Below are 24,682 nucleotides of genomic sequence, written 5' to 3'. Positions count from 1 at the left end.
TGACCTTTTGCCACAAATGCATTTTTACTTTGCTATCTCATGTGGAACAGTAAAGTACTGATTGTGGCAGCAGTTGCTTTTATTGCTAGTTTTCCACATTTCCACTTGTTTCTAAGTGGAAATAGAGATGCCGTGGTATTTCTCTAGTTTATTCACAAGAAGGGAAGGTCCCATATAGCCTACAAAACTCTTCTTGGCTTGATTTTCAACAGACAACAGATGGCAAAACTGTGAGTACAGTAAGTTACGTTTTCTTTTTTTTTTTAAGATTTTATTTTATTTTTTAAGAATGTTTATTTTTGAGAGAGCAGGAGTGGGGGAGGGGCAGAGAGAGAGGGGGACAGAGGATCCAAAGCAGGTACTGCACTGACAGCAGTGAGCCCAATGCTGGGCTTGAACTCACGAACTGTGAGATCATGACCTGAGCCGAAGACAGAAGCCTAACCAACTGAGCCACACAGGTGCCCCTAATATTTTATCTTTTTAAGTAATCTTTACACACATCGAGGGGCTCAAGCTTACAACCCTGAGATCAAGAGTCTCATGCTCTACTGACTGAGCTAGCTAGGGCACCCTTGGCTATATTTTCTTTAGATTTTTTTTTTTTTTAACATACTTTTATTTTTGAGAGAGAGAGAGACAGAAATACAGAGTGTGGGTGGGGAAGGGACAGAGAGAAATGGAGACAGAGAATCCAAAGTAGGCTCCAGGCTCTGAGCTGTCAGCACAGAGCCTCATGCGAGGCTCAAACTGACTAACTGTGAGATCATGACCTGAGCCGAAGTCGGACACTTAACCAACGGAGTCACCCAGGTACCCCAGCCATATTTTCAATAATTAAAAAAGGCCTTGCTTTCTCTAAAGCTTGGCTAATTTTTATAGCTTTATTATTTATTCCTTCTGATTTTTTTAGTGTTTTGTGTCTTTTTTAACCAAAATGATAAAGTATGTTTTCATTCTCTCCTTGGTTATACAAGGCTGTTTGCATTCAAAGTACAGTTTTCATTCTGTACAGTTATGGGAAGGTGACTATGGTATCACTAATTATGTCATCTTAGAGGGTCAGTAAATTAAATTCACACACTCCCTTCTCAATTTAAAGGCCTTGCATATAAATTCAAAGAGCTTGAAAAGATTGAAGAGGGCCACAGAATGATGATTGGTGGAAAAGAAGTAGAAGTCATGGGCATAATCTCTCCAGATGATTTCAACAGTGGCAGATGTTTTCAACTTGGAGGAGGAAGCCTTGCTATCTCAAGTTCTTCTCAGGCTGCCAAGAAGTGTTTCTCTAACCCCTTCAAAAGTGTTTGTAAACCAAGTTCAAAGGAAAATAGACCAAACGGTTTCCAAGATTGTAAACCACGTCATGACCCACATGCACAAAGTAAGATGTAAAAAATAATTTGAATATTCTGTTTTTGCTGTCAAAAGATATTGGCATGTGAATTTACAGTTTAAGTTTTGTTTAAAGTTTTCAGGTGAAAGTATATATTATTCTTCAGGTGTACAACTGACATAAGGAATAATGTTGAAGCTATATAACAATATAGTTTGGGAATCATTTTATAAATAAATGCCTAATTCTAAGAATACAGTAGTGAAGAATACTTGTGTTGAAGGAAAAATATACAAATTGGAGATGTATACACACATCATACATGTATATGATTTTGAATAATATCTGATATTTCAGCAAGAAGAAATATTAGTCAATTCATGAGTCAGGATTATGTTTATACTTCTCTTTTGACAACTGTATGTTTTGATCACATCCATTAATGTATTAAAATATTGAATGATGAGATGTCATGTAAATAACTTAAATTTTACTTATAATCATTAAATTTAATGATTTAATTTTAATATTAATGAGTCTAATTTAAAAATAATATTAAAAATAAAACCTCACCTGTTTTTTGATTGTTTACTTAACAGGGATTTCTTCAGTGCCTTTTTTTGCAGTGTAAACTGTCATCAGAGATCTTCTCATTTGTTGAGAAGACAGACAAATAAATTTGGATTGTAAAGCAATAGTAGATGTCGAATTTGGGGTATCAAGTAGGTTGCTTTCATAGTAGTGGTAAAATGAAAAGTACATAAAGCAACATAGTTAAGTATTTTTTGCAAGTATTATAGAGATAGAATTTTTGAAATAAAGGGACTGTTGAGATCAGTCTCTTCCCTTTGCATTTGAAGGAAGTAAGGCCCAGAAAGATGAACCGACTTGCCTAAATTCAAAGAACTATTGACATTTTTGGGATAAAACCCCAAATTAAAAATTCCTAGCTCTATATGAGCTTACCTGAGACTTAATTGAAAGAAAGTGGAAGCTTCTGCTTCTGTTTTTTCTTTTATCCAAATATTTTATCTGTCCCACCAGCTCTTTCAATAGGCTTCCTTCTCTTTTATTCTTTCTCTCTGCCTTCCTATTACATAATAGAGGGATGTGGGGAACCAAAAAGAATAATGTGCTTATTTAAAGATCTGAGTTAGAGTCCCATTTTCCCACTGAACTAACTGGTTCTTTGTCCTCTTGGGGCATTCACTTGTCTCACAAATGGGTGTGTCTCCTCAAGTCTACATTGTGGGTTCTAATCACTACCATAAAGACGTAGAGTGTCTGCTATATACCATGTACAATAAATATTTGTTGACTGAATGAAAAATTTTATTGTGATAACATATAGATATATATGTGTGTGTACATGTATGTATGTATGTATGTGTGTGTGTGTATAATATAATAAAAGCCCTTTGTGTTAATGATTCTCATTTATTTATCTTGCCAAGGGTAGAACTAGGTTGTAGACTTAAAATGAAAGCATGAAAAATTTTGTTAGCATTAAGTGGTGCCTCATTATTGTGAAGGTAGAGAGAGGCATCTTAAAATTTGAACTGGTGTCCTGTTATTGTGGTGGTTTAGGTTTTATCTTTCCTGAAGATGGATGCTTTGTTAGTTGACTTAGATCCTATGGTCCTTCTTGCGTGAGTGTATTATCCTCCCCTCTTATCTTTTCTTTTTCCCCTTTGTATTATCCTCACCTGTTCTCTTTTTTCCCCTTTGTGCTTTTCACAAGAGAAAAAATGGGGCCATTTCTTGGTTAGAAATCCACAAGGAATATACTCTTGCTCTGCTACTGGAATATAGAGGAAAGCCAAGAGCTAAGTTTTCCATTTTCACTTTCTAATCCTCTGCCTGCCAGGAATTGACCTCAGAAATGGGAGTTCCTTTTAGTTGCTCAGAAATCTAGGAAGATCCACAGAAAACTTTCCTCTGGGTAATCACTAATGGTAGACATGACCAGACTCTCATTCCTGTGACTGCATATTTCTGCATTGCTGGATATTGTTTTAATCTACTAGAACCTATTTTCTTTATCTCCCCTTCTCCTTTCTGTTCTCTTTTTTCTTTTTGTTTATTTAAAAAATCTATTTCATTTTTTTTTAATGTTTGTTTATTTTTGAGACAGAGAGAGATGGAGCATGAACAGGAGAGGGCCAGAGAGAGAGGGAGACACAGAACCCGAGGCAGGCTCCAAGCTCTGAGCTGTCAGCACAGAGCCTGATGCGGGGCTTGAACTCACGGATGGTGAGATCATGACCTGAGCCGAAGCTGGACGCCCAACTGACTGAGCCACCCAGGCGCCCCAAAATGTATTTCATTTTTTAACCATGATGCAGACATATAAATATATCCCAAAAATAATTTTGATGAATTTATTACCTGACTTTAGATTAATTGAGACCTGCTTTCTAGTTATATTTGAGTTTGCATTTTTTGGTGATAATATTAATAAATCTTGAACTGTATTAGCATATATCTAAAGAATTACATTATTATTCAATGGTTGCTTTTATTTGCTGCTTTGCAAAGATAAATGAATTTGACATTCATGAACATAGTAATTAACTTGAAGGAAATAATGATGGTGAAGTCAATGGAAAATTTGTCATCCTTTCTCAGTTCTTCTGGTTAATAGAAGAAGTAATAGTCATTATTAGTGTGTACAGAAGTGAAAATAATGGGAGGCTTTATGTTAAATTTGGGGTGCCTTTCCAAAATAAGAAGCTGTGATCATTCGCAAGTGCAACTTGGCAAAATTCCAACCTGTGCTTTTAGTTGGAAATCGTTCTCTTTGCTCTGAATACTGAGCTATTAAATGTGTGGCTTACTGAATACTCTATTAAACAGTAGTGAATTTTAGTGGCTTTTTTTTTTTTAAGTTTATTTAGTTTGTGGGGTCCCTGGGTGGCTAAGTTGGTTAGACATCTGACTTTGGCTCAAGTCATGATCTCATGGTTTGTGGGTTCGAGCCCCGCTCCGGGCTCTGTTCTGACAGCTTGGAACCTGGATCCTGCTTTGGATTTTGTGTCTCCCCCTGTCTCTGCCCCTTCCATGCTCATGCTCTGCTCTCTGTCTCTCTTTGAGAGAGTGAGAAAGAGAGAGAGAGAGTATATATGAATGAGTGCAAGCAGGGGAGAGGCAGAGAAAGAGCGAGAATCCCAAGTATGCTCTGAACTGTTAGCATAGAGCCCAATGGCCAGGCTGGAGTTCATAAACCATGAGATCATGACCTGAGCTGAGATTAAGAGTAGTTAGGCACATAACCTGCTGAGCCACCCAGGTGCCCCAATTTCAGTGGTTTTGAAGTACTTTGGGGCATATGAAGTTTGGAAAGCCCTTTGAAATTCTCTGCCTGAAATCTTACATTGATAAGGCATGAGGTTTTATTTTTTAATTTTCCACTCTTGCTTAGTATCACTGTTACTAAACTTCAACTTTTTTGCCACAAAGGATGGCAAACAGTTCTAAGTTATGAGTAATTAAAGCAAGATAATGTAGTTGCTGACAAAGTGAAATTGCAATACATTATTAATAGGTAAACTATCATCTTTTTCTTAAGATTCTCTTGTAATGTCACGACCAGACAATAATCACCAGTGGATGTTCAATAAGAACTGTTCTCCTATTGTGGATGTAGTGATAGATCCTTACCTTGTATATCATCTTCGACCACATCAAAAAGAAGGGATCCTATTCCTATATGAATGTGTAATGGGAATGAGGTAGGAAAATAATTTGTTTATTCTGATTTTTGATTTAACCTGTAACATAATGGTTTTCTAGAAAAAGTCTGATAAAATGAGTCTCAGTATATCATGAATTATGCTTAATGTGTGCATTTATTCCAAAAGTGGTTCTTGATGAAATCCCATGTGCCAGATATCTTGCTAGGAGCTGGGCACGCAGGAGTCAGGACCATGGGTCCTATCCTTAAGTAGTTTTTAAGGTATTTGAAGAAATAGGTAAATATAGTCAACCTTAATGTGGTACAATAAGAGCTCACTAGTATGATAAAGGCTTATGAGGGCAAAATTGAAGTAGCTGTTAATTCTGCTTATGAGACTTTTGAAAAAAGATTTTCTTCTTATCTCACTTCTACTTAAAAAAAAAAAGTCTTCCCTACTCCCTTTTAAATATTTATTTATTTATTTATTTATTTATTTATTTAGAGAGAGAGAGAGAGAGAGAGAGAGAGAGAGTGTAAGCAGGGAAGGGGCAGAGAGAGAGGGAGAGAGAAAATCCCAAGCAGGCTCGGTGCTGTCAGTGCACAGTCCTATGCAGATTCAGGGCTTGATTTCATGAACTGTAAGATCATGACCTGAGCAGACATCAAAAATTGTATTCTAAAAAAAAAAAAAAGAAGAACTGGATTTTTAGTCATCTGAGTCACCCAGGTACCATCCCCCAAAAAGGAATCTCCCTCATTCCCTTTTAAATGGAGTTTTCTGGTAAAGAACTGTGGCATCCTTTCTTTCTTTTTTTTTTTTTTTTAATGTTTATTTATTTTTGAGACAGAGAGAGACAGAGCATGAACGGGGGGGGGGGGGCAGAGAGAGAGGGAGGCACAGAATCGGAAGCAGGCTCCAGGCTCCAAGCCATCAGCCCAGAGCCCGACGCGGGGCTCGAACTCGCGGACCACAAGATTGTGACCTGAGCTGAAGTCGGACACTTAACCGACTGAGCCACCCAGGCGCCCCTGTGGCATCCTTTCTTAAAGATATTTTAGAGGACACACGCACACAAAAGCTTGATAAAGGAAGTAAAAAAGAATCAAAGGAACCTGCTAACATCTTGTTACATTTCTTTCTATATGTATTTCCTTTTTGTTTTGCTTTTAATGCATAGGCCCTTGATTTTTAAATTGATTATTTAATAGGGAGTTGCGAATGTAAATTCCCTCACACTTTTTTTTTTAAGTTTTTAAATTTTTATTAAAAAATTTTTTTTTAATGTTTATTTATTTTTGAGAGAGAGAGAGACAGAGCATGAGCAGAGGAGGGGCAGACACAGAATCGGAAGCAGGCTCCAGGCTCTGAGCTGTCAGCACGGGGCCTGATGGGGGGCTCAAACTCACAAACTGTGAGGTCATGACCTGAGCCGAAGTCGGACACTCAACTGACTGAGCCACCCAGGTGCCCCAATTCCCTCACACTCTTAAGAACCCTTTGCATGATGACAGCTTAAGGAAATGCTATATCCCAGAAACTTTCTAGACTCCTGTTCTTTCTCAAATCTGCTCTTTTCTTTGGAGACCGTATCTCATTTGGCCTGGAAAGCAACTTTAATTTCATCTCTCTCACTTTCTCAGTTTAATCAAACCTCAAATTTTAATTTTGAACTCCTAAATATCCTTTGATTCCAAATCTTTTCTGGCACCACACTGCAGCAGTGCTAGTAATTGACATTACACGATTATGTTTTGTTTGGATTTTTGCAGTGGCATCTAGCTGTTTCTGATGCTCCTCAAATTCACTCTTACTGCCACCAGCTTGATTTTTCTGAAAAACAGTTCTGAAAATGGCATTCCCTTGCTTAACATGCTTCAGACTCTCAGAACTTACAGGAGTGTTACCTGATCTGTAACATGCACTCTGCTTGTGATTTGTGGGATTATTTTAGGTGGACATAGACAAGCCTTGTTTTTTAATTCTGATAGTAGTATATTTAGTTAATGAATTATTAGAAAAAGCAGCATTTAAAATTTTTGGTTTCGTTAATCATGCTTGGACTTTTCAAATAAATCTAAGTACAAAAGGGAGTTGACTTAAAGAAAAATAAATAATAACATATAGTATCACATATATGGCAAAAATTGTGATGGTAGTCACAAAAGACTGATGTTTGGGAGACGTTGACTTGCAAGATACAGTCTGAGTTTTCAAGGATATGTATGCTCATCTTTAGTCTCTGGCTATCTTGCCAGGTTCATAGCCTTTGTATTTCCTTGTTTGGAATTCAGTTCAAGCTCCCACTGTGTTGAACTACTTGATTCATATAGTGAAATCTTATTTACCTTTGTTTGACAAGATCCATCTTCTCAGTGAAGCCTTCCTGTTCTCTTCCCTCCACTGTGGAAGGATGGATCACTATTTTATCTCTGCCACTCTATATCTCAGCTGGCATTTGGTTTTGCATTGGCAAGTTGTTGATCTAAAATGGTAATAATGGGAGTGCCTGGCTGGCTGGCTCAGTCAGTAAAGCATGCAACTTGATGTCAGGGTTGTGAGTTTGAGCTCCATATTGGGTGTAGAGATTATTTTTAAAAAATTAAAGATTTTTAATTAAAATTAAAATTTTAAAAAATCTTTAATTTAAAAAAAATGTTTATTTTTGAGACAGAGACAGAGTGTGAGCATGGGAGAGGGGCAGAGAGAGAGGGAGACACAGAATGGGAAGCAGGCTCCAGGGTCTGAGCTGCCAGCACAGAGCCCGACATGAGACTCGAACCCTCGAACCGTGAGATCATGATCTGAGCCGAAGTCGGACGCTTAACCGACCTAGCCGCCCAGGCACCCCCAAAACAAATCTTAAAAAAATAAGATGATAATGACTGTAATTCATGTTTATGACTTTTTTCTGTACTTTGAAATGGAAAACATATAGTTGAATTTTGGTTATTATTTTTACTAATAAGAAATAGAATGAATTAAACTATAATCAAACTGGGGGCCTCTGGGTGGCCCAGTTGGTTAATATCTGACTCTTGATTTTGGCTCAAGTCATGACCTCATGGTTTGTGAGATTGAGCACTCTCTCCCTCTCTCTCTGCTCCTTCCCTGTTCGCGTGCATGTGCATCTATGCACTCTTACCCTCTCTCTCAAAATAAATAAAACAATTTAAACTATAATAAAACTCCACTTTTTAAAAATTTTAAGTTCCAGTTAGTTAGCATACAGTGTAATATTAGTTTCAGGTGTACAATTTAGTGATTCAACAATTACATACAACACTCATTGCTCATCACAAGTATACTCTTTAATCCCCATCACCTATTTCACCCATCCTCCACCTTCCTTCCCTCTGTTGACCATCAGTTTATTCTCTGGAGTTAAATCTGTTTCTTGGTTTGTCCCCCTCTCTCTTTTTTCCCCTCTTCTCGTTTGTTTTGTTTCTTAAATTCCACATATGAGTTAAATCAATATCACTCATCATCAGGGAAATACAAATCAAAACTACAATGAGATATTACCTCATACATGTCAGAATGGCTAAAATCAACAACACAAAATAGATGTCAGTGAGGATACAGAGGAAGGAGAACCCTCTTTTTCTAAATTTTTTTTAATGTTTATTTTTGAGAGAGAGAGAGAGACAGAGAGAGAGAGAGAGAGAGAGAGAAACAGTGCGAAAGGGGAAGAGGCAGAGAGAGGGAGACACAGAATCTAAAGTAAGCTCCAGGCTCCAAACTGTCAGCACAGAGCCCAATGTTAGGTCGAACCCACAAAGCATGAGATCACCTGAGCTGAAGTCAGATGTTTAACCAACTGAGCCACCCAGGCACCCCAGAAAGGAGAACCCTCTTACACTGTTGGTGGGAATGCAAACTGGTGCAGGCACTCTGGCAAACAGTATGGAGATTCCTCAAAAAGCTAAAAATTGATCTACCCTATGATCTAGCAATTGCATTACTAGCTATTTACCCAAAGAATACAAAAATACTAATTCAAAGGGATATATGCACCCCAATGCTTATAGCAGCATTATCTACAATAGCCAAATTATGGAAAGAGTCCATTGACTGTGAATGGATAAAGAAGATGTATATATATATATATACACAATGGAATATTAGCCATAAAAAAATGAAATCTTGCCATTTGCAATGACATGGTTGGAACTAGAGTGTTATGCTAAGTGAAATAAGTCAGAGAAAGACAAAACCATACTTATTTTGGTACTATCCTTAATTCTTTTGATTTTATAACATGTATATACATATATATGTATATGTATATATATGTGAAGAGCTTTAAAAGCTATGAAGTGATATAAACATGCCACTTAATATTCTTTATTATATTTAATTTTAATTTGTATTAACTGAGTAGGTCCGTAGGATAAGTCTATTACTAAGTTACATGTATTAGATCAATATTTAGTGTTTTTTCTTATAGTGCAGGGAGCTATATGATTGAGGAGTTCATTTACTGCTTGAAAATCATAAATACAGCTCAGTTGATCTTTCTGGTTAAGATTATAATATATTTTAAACTGTTTTGATAACTGATGCTGAAACTGATAAAAATTGCTCAACTGTTAGTGATAAGAAGCACAGTTATAGTTATTCAAATGTATATATAAAATTGGGATTCATTTCTAGTTTCTCTAAATATATATGTATGATAATATCATATGATTTAGATTCAACTGTCGAATTTCAGATTTGTTTTAGTAATTTAGTTGATAGTAAATATGTCATGAAAAAAAATTACAAATTATCAAAGATGCAAAAGATATGTTGTAAATCAGATGCATGAAATCCTAGAAAAAGGATTTAGAAGGGGGTAGAGTTTGTCCTAATTACAAAACTATCAGTTTCTGATTTTTTGACTAATAAGTGACAGTATTAGGGGCATAAAATATTTAACTATTGTGACTAAAAGAAGTATAATTATTTCTAACAGAGTGAATGGCAGATGTGGAGCTATTCTTGCTGATGAAATGGGTTTAGGGAAAACATTGCAATGTATTTCACTCATCTGGACTCTACAGTGTCAGGGACCGTATGGAGGCAAGCCAGTAATAAAGAAGACACTTATTGTCACACCTGGGAGCTTGGTGAATAATTGGAGGAAAGAATTTCAAAAATGGCTAGGAAGTGAAAGGATCAAGATATTTCCTGTTGATCAGGTAAGAGATTTTCAACACAGTTTAGCCTTGGTCATTTTCTAAATCTCTGTGCTTTTTTTTTTCTTCTTTTTCTTTTGTTTAAAAAAATTTTTTTTAATATTTATTTATTTTTGAGAGAGAGAGAGACAGAGACAGAGACAGAGACAGAGACAGTGTGAGTGGGCGAGGGGCAGAGAGAGAGGGAGACACAGAATCTGAAGCAGGCTCCAGGCTCTGAGCTGTCAGCACAGAGCCTCATGCAGGGCTCAAACTCACAGACCATGAGATTATGACCTGAGCCAAAGTCGGACGCTTAACTCACTGAGCCACCCAGGCACCCCCTTAATTTTTTTAAAAAATGTTTATTTACTTTTGGGAGAAAGAGACAGTGTGAGCTGGTGAGGAGCACAAAGAGGGAACACAGAATCCAAAGCAGGCTCTAGGCTCTGAGCTGTCAGCACAGATCCTAACCTGGGGCTTGAACCCACTAACTGTGAGATCATGACCTGAGCTTAAGTCGGACGCTTAACCAGCTGAGCCACCCAGGTGCCCCATTATATCTCTGTGCTTTTCAAATCAGCACTGAAGTTTTCACTGTCTATATGGTAGTTTTTCAAGTGTATTGTAACTCTGCAACTCCTTTGCAGAAAAATGGAATCTTGGCTTACAATTTGGTTTTGAATGCACATATTCTAATTAATGTCTGTCAGGAATATGCTGCTTGAATTTGATTTTACAGTTTTAGCCCATGATTTGTTAAATACTGTCTTTTTTTTTTTTTTTTTTTTTTTTTTTTTTTTTTTTTAGGACCACAAAGTAGAAGAATTCATCAAATCTCCATTTTATTCTGTTCTTATCATCAGTTATGAAATGTTACTTCGTTCCTTGGATCAAATTAAGAATGTTAAATTTGATCTTCTAATCTGTGATGAAGGGCATCGTTTGAAGAATAGTGCCATTAAGACAACTACAGCCCTCATTAGCCTTTCTTGTGAGAAAAGAATAATTCTAACTGGTCAGTGTTTACTTTGGGGAAGACTTGATGGAATTTTTGTCTTCTTATCATAAAGGATTTGTAATATGCTTGGCGTCCAAAGAATTGGTGGTGCTGGATGGAATTCATACTAATAAACCTATGGTAATTAAGTCTTGGTAGGATTCTGAATTTTCAAATCCCTATGTAATTTCCCACCACTTAGATTTTGGAGTTTTTGAAGAATAAACAATGCTATCATGATAAAAAATGTAGGAGAGGGGCGCCTGGGTGGCGCAGTCGGTTAAGCATCCGACTTCAGCCAGGTCACGATCTCGCGGTCCGTGAGTTCGAGCCCCGCGTCAGGCTCTGGGCTGATGGCTCGGAGCCTGGAGCCTGTTTCCAATTCTGTGTCTCCCTCTCTCTCTGCCCCTCCCCCGTTCATGCTATGTCTCTCTCTGTCCCAAAAATAAATTAAAAAAAAAAAAAAAAAGTTGAAAAAAAAATTAAAAAAAAGAATGTAGGAGATAGGTCTGCATTGTCTCTTCATGGTTCCTAGGTCTGCTATTTATAGCTGTGCAACTTTGGGCAAGTTATTTAACTTCTCTGTGCCTCAGTTTCCTTATCTGTGAAATAAGGAATAATAATACCATCTACTTTGTAGAGTTATTGTAAAGGTCAAAGGAGTTAATTCATGTAAAGTTATTTAAAGACTACCTGACACATGGTAAATGCCTAATGCCTAAGTATCCATTGTTTATATATGTATATGCTGCATGCATAATTTATTGCTGGCCAAACTTGCTGGCCCAGACTGGAAAGGGGGTGGCCCATATGTAAATACAGGAATCTTTTTCTACTCATTCCTTTTTAGCCTAGACTAGAATCAGGCCTGAATAGCTCAATGTAGCTTTCCTCCCACACCTTATTTTGGCCTTGTGTGGCCCTTCCAATTTCTGGAGAATTATCCTTGTTTGAATGAGAGCCTCCACTCTCTTCTGCATCTTGGTCAATGATTGACTCATAGAGGTAAGTGAAAAATGCCAGAATCCTTGCCTTAGGGTAATTTCAGGACCGGCTTTATAGCACAATTTATGCTCTGAGGATTGCTATAATTTATCTCAAGCAAGGAGGCCATCCTTGCTTAGTTTCTTCCCCTCCTATTCTCTGATTCTATTATTCTCTTTCTCCTCAGAGCACTCCCTTCATACATGTTGTACAGCCAAATCCCTGTCTCGGGCACTGCTCCTGGAGAACCCAGTCAAAAGACATAAATCCTTTCCTGCAGCTATCATTGGCAAATGGGATCCGACTATCATGAATGGCTTGGATTAGTTAGCCAGGGTTGGATGTCTGGAAGTCAACCACAAGGATCCTTATACCTTTGTTTCCCTTCTTACTTGCTTGCTTTTCTCATTCTGCCTATCTTAAAAAAAATTGTTTTTGATTAAGTAAGCTCTGCCCCCAACATGGGGCTCAAACTCATGACCCCAAGATTAAGAGTTAAATGCTCTACCGACTGAGCCAGCCAGGTGCCCTTGATTCTGCCTTTTTTAGTCATTGTCATGGATATTTATTTAAAAGCTTAACAAAATGCATACCAACATAAATATCATATTCTATTATGTATCTCAAAATTTAGAACTAGTTAGATGTGTTATATAATTAATAAGTATTGATCCTTTGGGTTGACCCATTTAATTTGAGGGGTATGATCATTAAATTCCCTGGCATTGTAAAATTCATGTTATCTATGTTAATGAATAAGTGCATTTTTATATGCCTCTTACATATATTTTTGGACAACCTTTTCTAGTCTGTCATTTGAATGTCATCTGAAATTATACTGTAGGACTTTGCTGATTTACATGGGGTTTTTTTTTGTTTGTTTTTGAGAGAGAGAGTGAGAGAGAGATCACGCACGCGAGCATGGGTGGGGAAGGGGCCGAGAGAGGGAGACACAATCTGAAAGCAGTCTCCAGGCTCTGAGCTGTCAGCACAGAGCCCGATGCGAGTCTCGAAATCATGAACCATGAGACCATGATCTGAGCTGAAGTCGGATGCCTAACCGACTGAGCTACACCCAGGCACCCCTACATGTTTTTTTGATATAATTATTGAAACATGCTAATGTTTCTTTGAAAATTAGTTAGCCAAAAGTTTTTGAGTATGTAATTTATGCAGGGTATATTTGTGTTAACCTTTAAGATTAGTCAAGATCTCAATTTGATCTGAAAACTTTGAAAGGTAATAATTACAGGTGTCATTCACTGAGTATTTACTAAATGTCAGGAACTGTGCTACAACGTGCATACAGTGTCTCTACTTTTTGTTGTAATACCACTGGGAAATTGTTAACTTCCCAGTTTTATAAGTGAAAAAATGCTGAGTTTAACTTAAAGAGCTCAAGAATCTTGTCCAGAGTCACACTGTTATAATATTAAGAATCATTAACAGTTATGGAACATTTATTGTGCTTTAGGCACTGTTCTTAGTATATGGATTAACTAATTTGATCCTGACAATCCTAGGAGCTGCTATAATTATCCCCATTTTCTAGAAGTAAACTGAGGTATGTAACTTGCTTAGGATCACTCAGAGAGTAAATGATGCAGGTGGGATTTGATCCCAGGCGAGTCAGACTGCAGAGCCTGGACACAGCCACTATGCTGAAGTTAAAACCAGAGTTAAAAATTTATATGGTTCTTAATATTTTTTGTTCACTTGGAGTTGGCTGCTCTTTCTCATCTCTAAGCCTTTAGTTTAGGTTTGTTAGGGAAGAGAGTACAAATTTCTACAAATAACCTGTGATTGTAAAACACAAACTTGACCTTTTATCACTTTTGTTTCTCTTAGGTACTCCAGTTCAGAATGATCTTCAAGAATTTTTTGCATTAATTGATTTTGTAAATCCAGGAATATTAGGCTCTTTGTCATCTTATAGAAAAATATATGAAGAACCCATCATTTTATCGAGACAACCTTCTGCTTCTGAGGTATAATTTACGTTAATAAATAGGTTTAAAAAAAAAGACTATGTTCAGGAAAGTCATCCACAACTTGGGCAATATTTTAATTCAGGAAAAATTAAATTAGTGAATTCTTTATTTTTCCATAATCCTTCAACTCTTCCTGCATTCTTTATTTTAGAGAATAATATCACATTAAAAAAATCATAAATAAGCACTTCACAAAGAATTGTAATTGACAGTAAACATATAAAAATATTCATTTTTACTGATATTGACGAAAGTAAACTAAAGTAACCATAAAATAACTTAAAAAAAAAGTTTTATTTATGGAGGTGCCTGGGTGGCTCAGTTGGTTAAGTGACCAACTTTGGCTCAGGTTGTGATCTGTCAGTTTGTGGATTTGTGCCCCACCTTGGGCTCTGTGCCAACAGCTCAGAGCCTGGAGCCTGCTTTGGATTCTGTGCTTCCCTCACCCTCTGCTCCTCTCCCACTCATGCTCTGTCTCTCTGTCTCAAAAATAAAGAAAACATTAAAAAAAATTTTTTTAAATGTTTTATTTACTTATCTTTTAAATGTTTATTTTTGAGAGAGAGGGAGTGCACATGCACACACAAGTGGGGGAGGGGCAAAGAGAGGTGGGGTTGGGGGATCCGAAACAGGTTCCATGCTGACAGCAGAGAGCCTGATGTGGGGCTTCAACTCTGATCCAACTCGGATCATGACCTGAGCTGAAAGTCGTACACTTAATTGACTGAACTACCCAGGCGCCCCAGGATGTTTATTTATTTTTGAGAGTGCAAAAGTGGGGGAAGGGCAGAGATCCGAAGCAGGCTTTGTGCCAACAGCAGTGAGCCCAATGTGAGGCTTGAACTCATGAACTCATGAGATCATGACCTGAGCCGAAGTTGGATGCTCAACTGACTGAGCCGCCCAGGTGTCTCACTCTTCTATTGGTGTTTTCGTTGGTTCGATTTACATAATAATAGCAAGTATAGATGAGAGTACTGTTGTCTATTGGTTGGAATGTAAATTGGTATATAATTGGAGAATAGTTTGGTATTATGTATCAAAAGGTTTAAAATTGTGCATATTTTGTGGTGCGGCAATACCACTTTTAGGAATTTATTATAAAGAAATAATCATACATGTGCTTAAAGATTTACCTCTAAGGGTAGAAAATTCTGAAACTAAAGGAAACAAACTAATTGAAAACAGACATTTCTAAAGGTAGGAAAATGGTTAAAGCAGAGTCTGCATGTTGTTTACACAATGTATTTCATTGAATCTAAAATAATACCAATTGTAAGGTGCATGGTTATTTTATGAACCACTAAGGAAAACATGCTAATAAATATAGTTTAAGAAGTCATTGATGGTGGCTCAGTTGGTTAAGTTCCGATTTTGGTTCAGGTCATGATCTCACAGTTTGAGCCCTGCATCGGGCTCTCTGCTGTCAGCACAGAGCCCACTTAGGATCCTCTGTCTCCATCTCTCTCTGCCCCTTCCCCACTCTCTCTCTTCCTTTCTCTCAAAAGAAGCATTAAAAACAAATTTAAAAAAGCATCCTATATGAGAGAAGTTAAAGTATAAAAAAATACGTCTCAGAATTAATAAAATGATAATTAGTAAATATTTATTGAACATTTCCCATGAACCAGGAATGATACACAATAATAGCTTTTATGAATATATTTATTAGCATGGAAAATGTTAATCATATATTATTTAAAAATAAAATCACATTCATTTATTTACCCAACACCTACATGTTAAACATCTAAAGTGGGCCAAATGTAAAGTGTTAAATACTAGGGAAGACAGTGAAAAGCCAAACTGAATGGCGCCTTGTTCCCATGAAGCTTCAACTATAAAGATCCTGTTTTTGTTACAAATAAAAGTAAAATGTTAAATACATTTATATGTTAATATAAAGGAAAAAGACTTGGAAGATATACATAAAAGTGTTGACAGTAGTGGTTGTTTCTGATTGATTAAACTTGGTTTCAGTTTTAGTTTTAGTTTTGCATAACTGTATTTTCTGACTTTTCTTCAGTGAAGCTATTTCTTTTGTAATAAAAATTGAAAATAGTTTTAAAATGTGAGGGGAATTTTTTATGATTTATATAGAAATGAATATATACATATGGGATATTATTTTAAGCTTCACTGTGAAGTTATGTATGCTCAAAAAAGAATTTAAGCTTATATTTCAATCATACTGTGTTTTGACTTAAAAAAGTACAGTGGTAAAAACTTTGAAACAAACAAAAAGAAGCAAACAAATTGGAAGCAAACATTTCTAATGAACAATGTTGTAATGATTTTGAAAGAATTAGCTGTGCTTTGTGCCAGTAATTTCTTGTAGGTTTAATTTTAGGGTCAATAACTTGTCAAAATATTTGCTTCCAAGAATTTGCTGAGTTAGTTCTTTGTTGATGATTTTAAGACTATGTACCATGACAGTCTTCACATAAAAGCTTACTTTTAGAATAATTTAATTTGTAGATTGTTGATTGCTGATGGCTCTCAACGGTGCTAATAGCCAAACAAAGATTAGGAGACTGGCTTAATTTAGTTAAATGGTTATGCTGAACATTTAAAGAGATGATGGGTCATCTGGGTGGCTCAGTTGGTTAAGCCTGACTTGGGCTCAGGTCATGATCTTTTTTGGGTTCAAGCCCTGCATCGGGCTCTGTGCTGACAGCTCAGAGCCTGGAGCCTGCTTCCCATTCCGTGTCTCTCTCTCTCTGCCCCTCCCCTGCTTGTGCTCTGTCTCTCTCTTTCAAAAATAAATAAATAAACATTTAAAATTAAAAAAAATAAATAAAGAGAATATGATTGGTTTTTCTATCCCAAACTCAAACTGAATTTATTCTGTTAAAAAAAAAATCTGAAGGGATATAATTAGTAAATGGTTTATTGATATAAAATGTTTAATGTTCCTTTTAATTGCAATAATTCTTTGTTTATAACACTTTTAAGTTTGCGATTTTTCCATAGGAAGAAAAGGAGTTAGGAGAGAAAAGAGCAGCTGAACTTACTTGCCTCACTGGACTCTTTATCCTTAGAAGAACCCAAGAAGTCATAAATAAGTATCTTCCACCTAAAATAGAGAATGTAGTCTTTTGCCGACCAGGAGCACTACAGATTGAGCTTTATCGAAAGCTGTTGAATTCTCAGGCTGTCAGATTCTGCCTTCAAGGGTTGTTAGGAAATAGTCCTCATCTAATATGTATAGGAGCTCTTAAAAAGCTGTGCAATCACCCCTGCCTTTTGTTCAACTCTATAAAGGTAAGTAGTATCTGAGACTGTGTCAGAGATGTGAGCTAAGGGTTCTGTGTCATGTGAGTCTAAGAGGGCAAATTGGGCCAACCCCAGGGGTTGCATTTGTGGGTTTTCGAGAAGCTCTCCAGCCTCTCCTATATGTTTCATCTGTACAGCTTATCTAGCTTCTATTTGTTCAGAACATGTCCATACATATAGGACTGAACAAGGAGTGAAATGGATGTGAGGCACTGCCTTCTAGAGTTTGCCCCATGCCCTTTGGTATCTTGTTTAACTAATACTTTGCTGTGGTCCTCCTTCCTATTTTATATATATGTAGCCAATCAGTTTTGTTTGGTGCAAACAAATAGAAAATTTATCATTGAAAATAATTTAATTTTTTCCCATTATAAAAATAATATATGATACATATTGTATGAAATTTATAAAACTCAGAAAACCAGAAGAAAATTAAAGTCATCTGATTAGACTGTGAATTGGTGTAACTGAAAGATAGTTGGCAATGTGTACCACAGCTTTAAAACTGTATGTATTTTGTGGCCTGGCAATACTTTTAGGAATTTATTATAAAGAAATAAAGCTCTCTAGCCAGAAAAAAAACCCGTAGTTCCATATTAATAATCTTAGCCAATACTTATTAAGCATATAAATGTACCCAACACTAAATGTTTTTCTAGCATTATTTTGTTTATTCTTTACAAAATTGTGGAATAAGTATTGTTATTACCATCCCCACTTCCTTTTTTTTTTTTTTTTTTTTTTTTTTGGTGAGGAAACAGGGACTCAAAGATACGCATATATAATCTAGTTCTAGAGAAACTTAATTTTAATGATGTTATGCTTATTATTTTAAAATCTACTTTTTTCCACTAAATAAATTGAGAGCATTTTCCCAATTAGATACCTTCTCCAAGTATGATTTTTAATGATTATATAGTTGAACTAACCATTTGGATATTTAATAAACATAAGGCAGTTGAGAGTATAGTGAGAGTTTTCTGTTTTGGAGTTAGAACTGGGTATCAGTTCCTATTCTACTGCTTACCAGTTCTTTAAGGGCAAATTTTTATTAAAAATTAAAAAAAAATTTTTTTGTATTTTTAATGAGCTGGGGAGGGGAAGAGAGGGAGACAGAGAATCTGAAGCAGGCTTTATGCTGTCAGCGCAAAGCTGGATGTGGGCCTTGAAGCCATGAACTGTGAGATCATGACCTGAGCCGAAGTCAGATGCTTAACTGACTGAGCCACCCAGGTGCCCCTTTAAGGGCAAATTTAACCATGGTCAAGTTACATCTGCGGGCCTTTATTTTTCTTATTTCCAAAGAAGAGACAATAATAACTTCCTATGAACATACTATTTCATCAAGTTCCTGTGGCAACTTTATGAAATAGCATGGAAACAACCTAGCAGAATGCCTGACCATAGAAATTACACAGTAACTATGAAAACTCTATTATCCCCAGCTCATTCTTAACACTGTTTTAGAACAGTTTTTATTCTTTTATTTTTTTCTTTAAACAGTAAAATCATAATTTACAAACAAAACGAAAGAAAACCCATGGATGCTGCATCACGCTTGAGGTCATTAGTTATATACTTGGAAAATGGAGTGTTCTACGAGAATTCTTCAAGTTTATCCTTCAATGAGTTATATTTACATAGTTTATCATAGGAGAAGTCAGCTTTCTGTAACTCTGCAGTAAGCAGGATTATAACAATTTATTAATCAACTTTTTAAGAAACAGATTTTATATACAGTGATAAAAATTAAACCCTTTGGGCATGATGCCCAGCAAAAATAGAAGCCAAAAATTCTTCCTTAAAAGGTCGACTTTATCATAGCCCAGAATGCACCAGTTAACTAGTAATAGGCACAAGATAACCACAAGCTTCAAAGAGGGTGCATAACTTACAATCTGAGTCTTGTTTGGTAAAGCCTTTCCTCTAACATCATAGCAAATGAGGATCAATAGAAAGTGGCTGAAATGAGCCTTCCACATGTATAAACAACCTTTAAGCAGAGTTTTTTTTTAATAAAGGTATTCCTGTTGAAACTAGGTTTTTTCCCCAAGTTCAGTCAAGGTGATGGGTTTCTTTTCAGGAAATGTGAATGGAATATAACCAAAAGAAGTGTAACTGATAACCAAAGGCTACAGAGAGTCAGAAGAGTGAGTGCCATGACTGGCTGATATGAGAAGTCTAACTGGTAAACTCCCCTGTGATGGAGGTGATTTATCAGGCTGTCACAGAATGAAGATATTATCTATTAGTTGATTCTTAATTAGGGGTATTATGCATTACAATCTGGAAAGCTTTTAAAGCTCCATTTGTCTAGACCTCAACACCTATGGACTGATTCAGAAACTCTGAGAGTAGAACCCAAGTATGAGGATTTGGAAAAAGTGACTCCCCAGGTGATTCTGATTACATGTTCCTGGCTAAGAACTTGTGCCATAAGATCACCATTTCCCTTGTATTTTTATTTAATATTCACCAGACAACTTTATGCTAATGATTTGGCTTCCCTTGTGGTTTCATGTGACAGAATGTATAGGCCACTTGGTTTAAATAGGCAAGTCTCCTTTGAAGGTCAATAAATTTATATTCTGACTTTGTTTCTTAATTTGATTAGTATGGCTCATTTGCCTAGAGCTTAAACTTACTCAGTTTCTGAACGTGAAAAGCTGTGGACTAGATCCTGGGTCTGTGGTCTTTTGATGACCTCTCCAAGGTATAGGCATCTTAGCAGACCTAAGCTGAAGCAGCCAGCAACCATCTCTTTCCCCTTGTATATTCCAGTGATATTAGTATCTTAGGTTTCCAAGTATTTTTAATCAAGCAACTTTACCCAACTATTATTATATTTTGGAAATAAGCCAAATGTACTTTGTGCCTAGCATCTTACACTACAGGATTCACTGCCTTTAAGTGTTTCTGGAATTATTAAAGAGGGAACACAACACCCATGAAAACATAGGGAAGTATAATAAAGTATATAGTTAACTTCTCAAGGTCAAAGCTGAACTGTATTTTGTAACCATAAAGGTTACATAAAACTTCTAAGGTCAAAGCTGAACTGTATTTTGTAACCATAAAGGTTAAGACTCAGTGCCCCCTTTGCCACCCAAAAAAGAGCTATAAATAATCAAATGGAATTTACATTGGGTCCTTAAGTATCTATAGGATTGGGATAATTGGACAGAAAAATGAGGAAGCATTCCAAGCAGGTGGAGTAGACTGAACAAAGTTTTAAAAACAGTGATAAATCTGGTAAATGTGGAACAAAGTGAGGAGACCAGCCAGTCTCAGAAATTTAACCTAAAAAGTGCTGTAGTTATTAATAAGTATATTTTTAGTTAAGTATTCACATGTCATCTAGGCACTTTTGGAAAAAGAATTTCAAAGGTGCTGATAATCACTTTGGAATAAAAGTATTCTAAAAATCATTGGTAATGTAAACAAAAATATAAGTAAGAATAAATTTCTGTTAACTTATGGCAGAATTATTCCTTCTTGTGGAAGAAATAGCTACGAGAAATTGCTCATAAGAGTGAGTAAACTCTTATGCTTGATTCTGAGTATAACCTGGGAGGTGCTGTGTGAAGCCCAAAATCAGGAAAGAGAAGTAATAGCAGAGGGAAGGAAAGAAGAGAAGAAAGGACATATCAGTGATGAGAGATCTTAGGGTTTTGGAGAGAACAGTTGTATCACTGTACTGTAGTTTCCTCTCTTATTTCTCTGCTGTCCCTCCTCCCCTTCCCAAGGAACATGTGGGCAGTGATGCTGTCCTTGTAGGGTGAAGATCTCTTGCACTAGGAGACTGCATCGAATGGCTCTGTAATGAACTCAGTAGGATGCATGTTACCTTTTTCAAAAATGATCACATCGTAACCTATGAAGATTTACGTAATAGTTAACTTGGTCTTTTCAGGTGGCTATTAATCTTCACTTTCCCCCCCATAATTTTAGCATTTCTTTCCCTCCCAGTTAACAAAATAAACATGAGCCAGTTAACAATCATCCTTTTGAATAGGGAAAAGAATGTAGCTCAACGTGGGATGAAAATGAAGAAAGGAGTCTATATGAAGGCTTGGTAAATGTGTTCCCTGCTGATTACAACCCTCTCATGTTTACTGAGGAAGAGTCAGGAAAACTCCAAGTGCTGTTGAAGCTCTTAGCCGTTATCCGTGAACTTCGTCCCACTGAAAAGTAAGAGATCAATTTAATAAACTTGCTTGTAAGTGCTGGTGGAATTTTGGTTTAGACTATAGCCTTACTTCCTCTTCTCCCTCCTTCTTTGGGATCATGGTCTTTATTTAAGAAGAACTGTATCTAAAGGTAGATACATATGTTTACAAAAACCTGGAGACATCTTTTGATATCTAACACCTACTAATTTATTCCTCTCTCTCTTTTAGAATCCTTTCTTCTCTGTCGCTCAAATGTTGATACTTTAATTTTTAAGTTTATTTATTTATTTATTAAAAAAATTTTTTTTTCAACGTTTTTTATTTATTTTTGGGACAGAGAGAGACAGAGCATGAATGGGGGAGGGGCAGAGAGAGAGGGAGACACAGAATCGGAAACAGGCTCCAGGCTCCGAGCCATCAGCCCAGAGCCCGACGCGGGGCTCGAACTCACGGACCGCGAGATCGTGACCTGGCTGAAGTCGGACGCTTAACCGACTGCGCCACCCAGGCGCCCCTATTTATTTATTTTGATAGAGACAGAGGGAGTACGAGTGGGGGAGAGGCAGAGAAAGAGGGAGAATCTCAAACAAGCTCCACCCTGTCAGCTCTGTCAGCAGAGCCACCCTGTCAGCAGAGCCCTTGTGCGGCTCGAAATCACAAAATTGAGACAATGACCTGAGCTAAAATCACGAGTTAGATACACAACCAACGGAGCCACTCAGACACCCCAAATGTCAATACTTCTTGGGGTTTCTCCATAGCCTTCTTCTTACTCTAAACAGCCTTCCTTGGTTTCCTCTACTCTCCATTGTTGCAACTCTCACTCATACAGTCTTGATTCCAAGTTTCTATCTCTGGTCCAACTCTGCCTTCTCATTCCCACATCCTTATTTCTTACTGTTTAATGGGCATCTAAATCTCTCTTGATATCATGTAAGACTTTAAGGTACAGATATCCCCAACAGCTTTATCCTTTAACCTGATCCTTTTTCATCATTCCTTGGCTTGATGAATGGCACCATGATTCATGCAGAAAATCTAGTCATTCTAGACTCACTTTTCTTCTTCTCTCACCCAACATTGTCAGTAACTAAATTCTAGATTGTTATCTCTTAATCTTGGAATATACCTCCTTTCTGGTACCAAGATTTTTGTTTTGACTCTTGTAATTAATGATTTGGGTTATGATGGTCTCTCTCTTTTTTTTTTTTTTTTTTAAATTTTTTTAACATTTATTTATTTTTGAGACAGGGAGAGACAGAGCATGAACAGGGGAGGGTCAGAGAGAGGGAGACACAGAATATGAAGCAGGCTCCAGGCTCTGAGCTGTCAGCACAGAGCCCGACGCAGGGCTAGAACTCACGGACTGCAAGATCATGACCTGAGCCGCAGTCGGCCGCCTAACCGACTGAGCCACCCAGGCGCCCCTATGATGGTCTCTTATAGACTACTTCCCTCTTTCAACCTCATCACATATCAACATTGCCCTAAATTATATTTCTAAACTACAAATGCTAACATATCACTGTCTTCCGTAAAAGTCCTTCAAAGACTCCTAATTGTCTTCCAGGAATTTCTAAACTCTATGTAGCACATTGGGCAAGGTTCTTCATGACTGGCTAATGCCTCCTTTTCCAGCCTCATTTGCCACCACTTCTTCACACTTAACATGTGGTTCAGTCATACCAAACATCTACCAGACCTGCCATTTGCTCTGCTTCTCACCCTCTGCTTTTACATGTTACAAGCTCTCATGCCTCCGCTGCCTTCACTTCTCATTCATCTGACCAGCTTTTTCTCTTCATTAAGACTCCGCTCCATTGCTTTCTCCTCTTGGAAGCCCCCAGCCTCAGATTGAGTTAGATGTCCCTCTTCTGTACTCCCTTTGTGTCCTGTACCTACCTCTCCTGGAGCTCTTCTCACATCGTATTAGTTCTCATTTTAGTTCTCTTATATATCAGTATTTGTAATACAGGGACTGTGTCTTAATTATCTTTGTATCAAACTGTGTTTGTGAATTAAGGCAAAAATACATAGAAAAGATTGCAAAATAGTAATTACTTTTAATTGTCAAGGGATCTGGCATAACCTCTTTGGAGCATTTATAATATCATTTGACTTGTGCATATTTTTAGGTTTATTTTTCATAACAATGAAGGAATTAAAATAAGGAAACTTTCTATAAAGTATTTAATACAGTTTAATTAAAATGTTTTATAATATTTCATATGCACAAAAGAACATGTATAATATAGATGTGCAGATTGTGACATAGGCATGTTTAATCTTATGAGTATAAACTTTAACTCAGACTTAACTATTTGCTTTTTTTGTTGTTGTGTTACTGGATCCTTTTAAATTTTTTTTTTTAACGTTTATTTTATTTTTGAGACAGAGACAGAGTATGAACGGTGAAGGGGCAGAGAGAGAGGGAGACACAGAATTGGAAGCAGGCTCCAGGCTCTGAGCCATCAGCCCAGAGCCCGACGTGGGGCTCGAACTCACAGACCGTGAGATCGTGACCTGAGCTGAAGTCGGATGCTTAACCGACTGAGCCACCCAGGCGCCCCTCATCTTAACTGTTTCTAAGTGTATTGTTCAGTAGTGGTAGGTTCATTCACATTATTGTGCAGCCAATCTCCAGAACTCTTTTCATTTTGCAAAACTGAGACTGTACCCAGTATATAACAACTCCCCAGGCTTGCCTCCCCCTCGGCTCCTGGGAACTACCCTTCTACTTTCTGTCTCTGTGAATTTGACTACTCTAGGTACCTCATAAAAGTGAAATCATATAGTATATTGTCTTTTTGTGACTTGCTTATTTTACTTAGCTTAATGTTCTCAAGCTTCGTCCGTGTTGTAGCATGTGTTAGAATTTCTTTCTAAGGCTGAATAATATTCCATTGTATGTATTTTCCACATTTGTTTATCCATTCATCTGTTGAAGATCACTTAGGTAGCTTCCACCTTTTGGCTATTGTGAATAATGCTGCTATGAACATGGGTGTACAAATATTCCTTCAATACCCTGCCTTCAGTTCTTTTGGATATATACCCAAAAGTGAAATTGTTGGCTCATTTGGGAAT

At 36.9% G+C, this 24,682-nt stretch overlaps 1 protein-coding gene across 7 annotated transcripts in view; it reads left to right on the top strand.

Annotated features, from left to right (window-relative positions):
* The window catches only part of LOC131494315 (DNA repair and recombination protein RAD54B), a 121,825-nt gene that overhangs the window by 58,326 nt on the left and 38,817 nt on the right, over positions 1-24,682 (top strand). For all 7 annotated transcript variants that reach the window (XM_058698584.1, XM_058698586.1, XM_058698587.1 and 4 more), the window contains 7 exons: positions 1,103-1,384; positions 4,905-5,067; positions 9,971-10,196; positions 10,983-11,190; positions 14,005-14,144; positions 17,121-17,411; positions 21,439-21,614. In XM_058698584.1, the coding sequence (XP_058554567.1) occupies positions 1,103-1,384; positions 4,905-5,067; positions 9,971-10,196; positions 10,983-11,190; positions 14,005-14,144; positions 17,121-17,411; positions 21,439-21,614 (1,486 nt within the window). The remainder of the gene's footprint in view (positions 1-1,102; positions 1,385-4,904; positions 5,068-9,970; positions 10,197-10,982; positions 11,191-14,004; positions 14,145-17,120; positions 17,412-21,438; positions 21,615-24,682) is intronic.

The sequence above is a fragment of the Neofelis nebulosa genome, chromosome 14, assembly GCF_028018385.1.
Source record: "Neofelis nebulosa isolate mNeoNeb1 chromosome 14, mNeoNeb1.pri, whole genome shotgun sequence".
NCBI classification, from domain to species: domain Eukaryota; kingdom Metazoa; phylum Chordata; class Mammalia; order Carnivora; family Felidae; genus Neofelis; species Neofelis nebulosa.
This window is presented reverse-complemented; position numbering and strand designations above follow the sequence as displayed.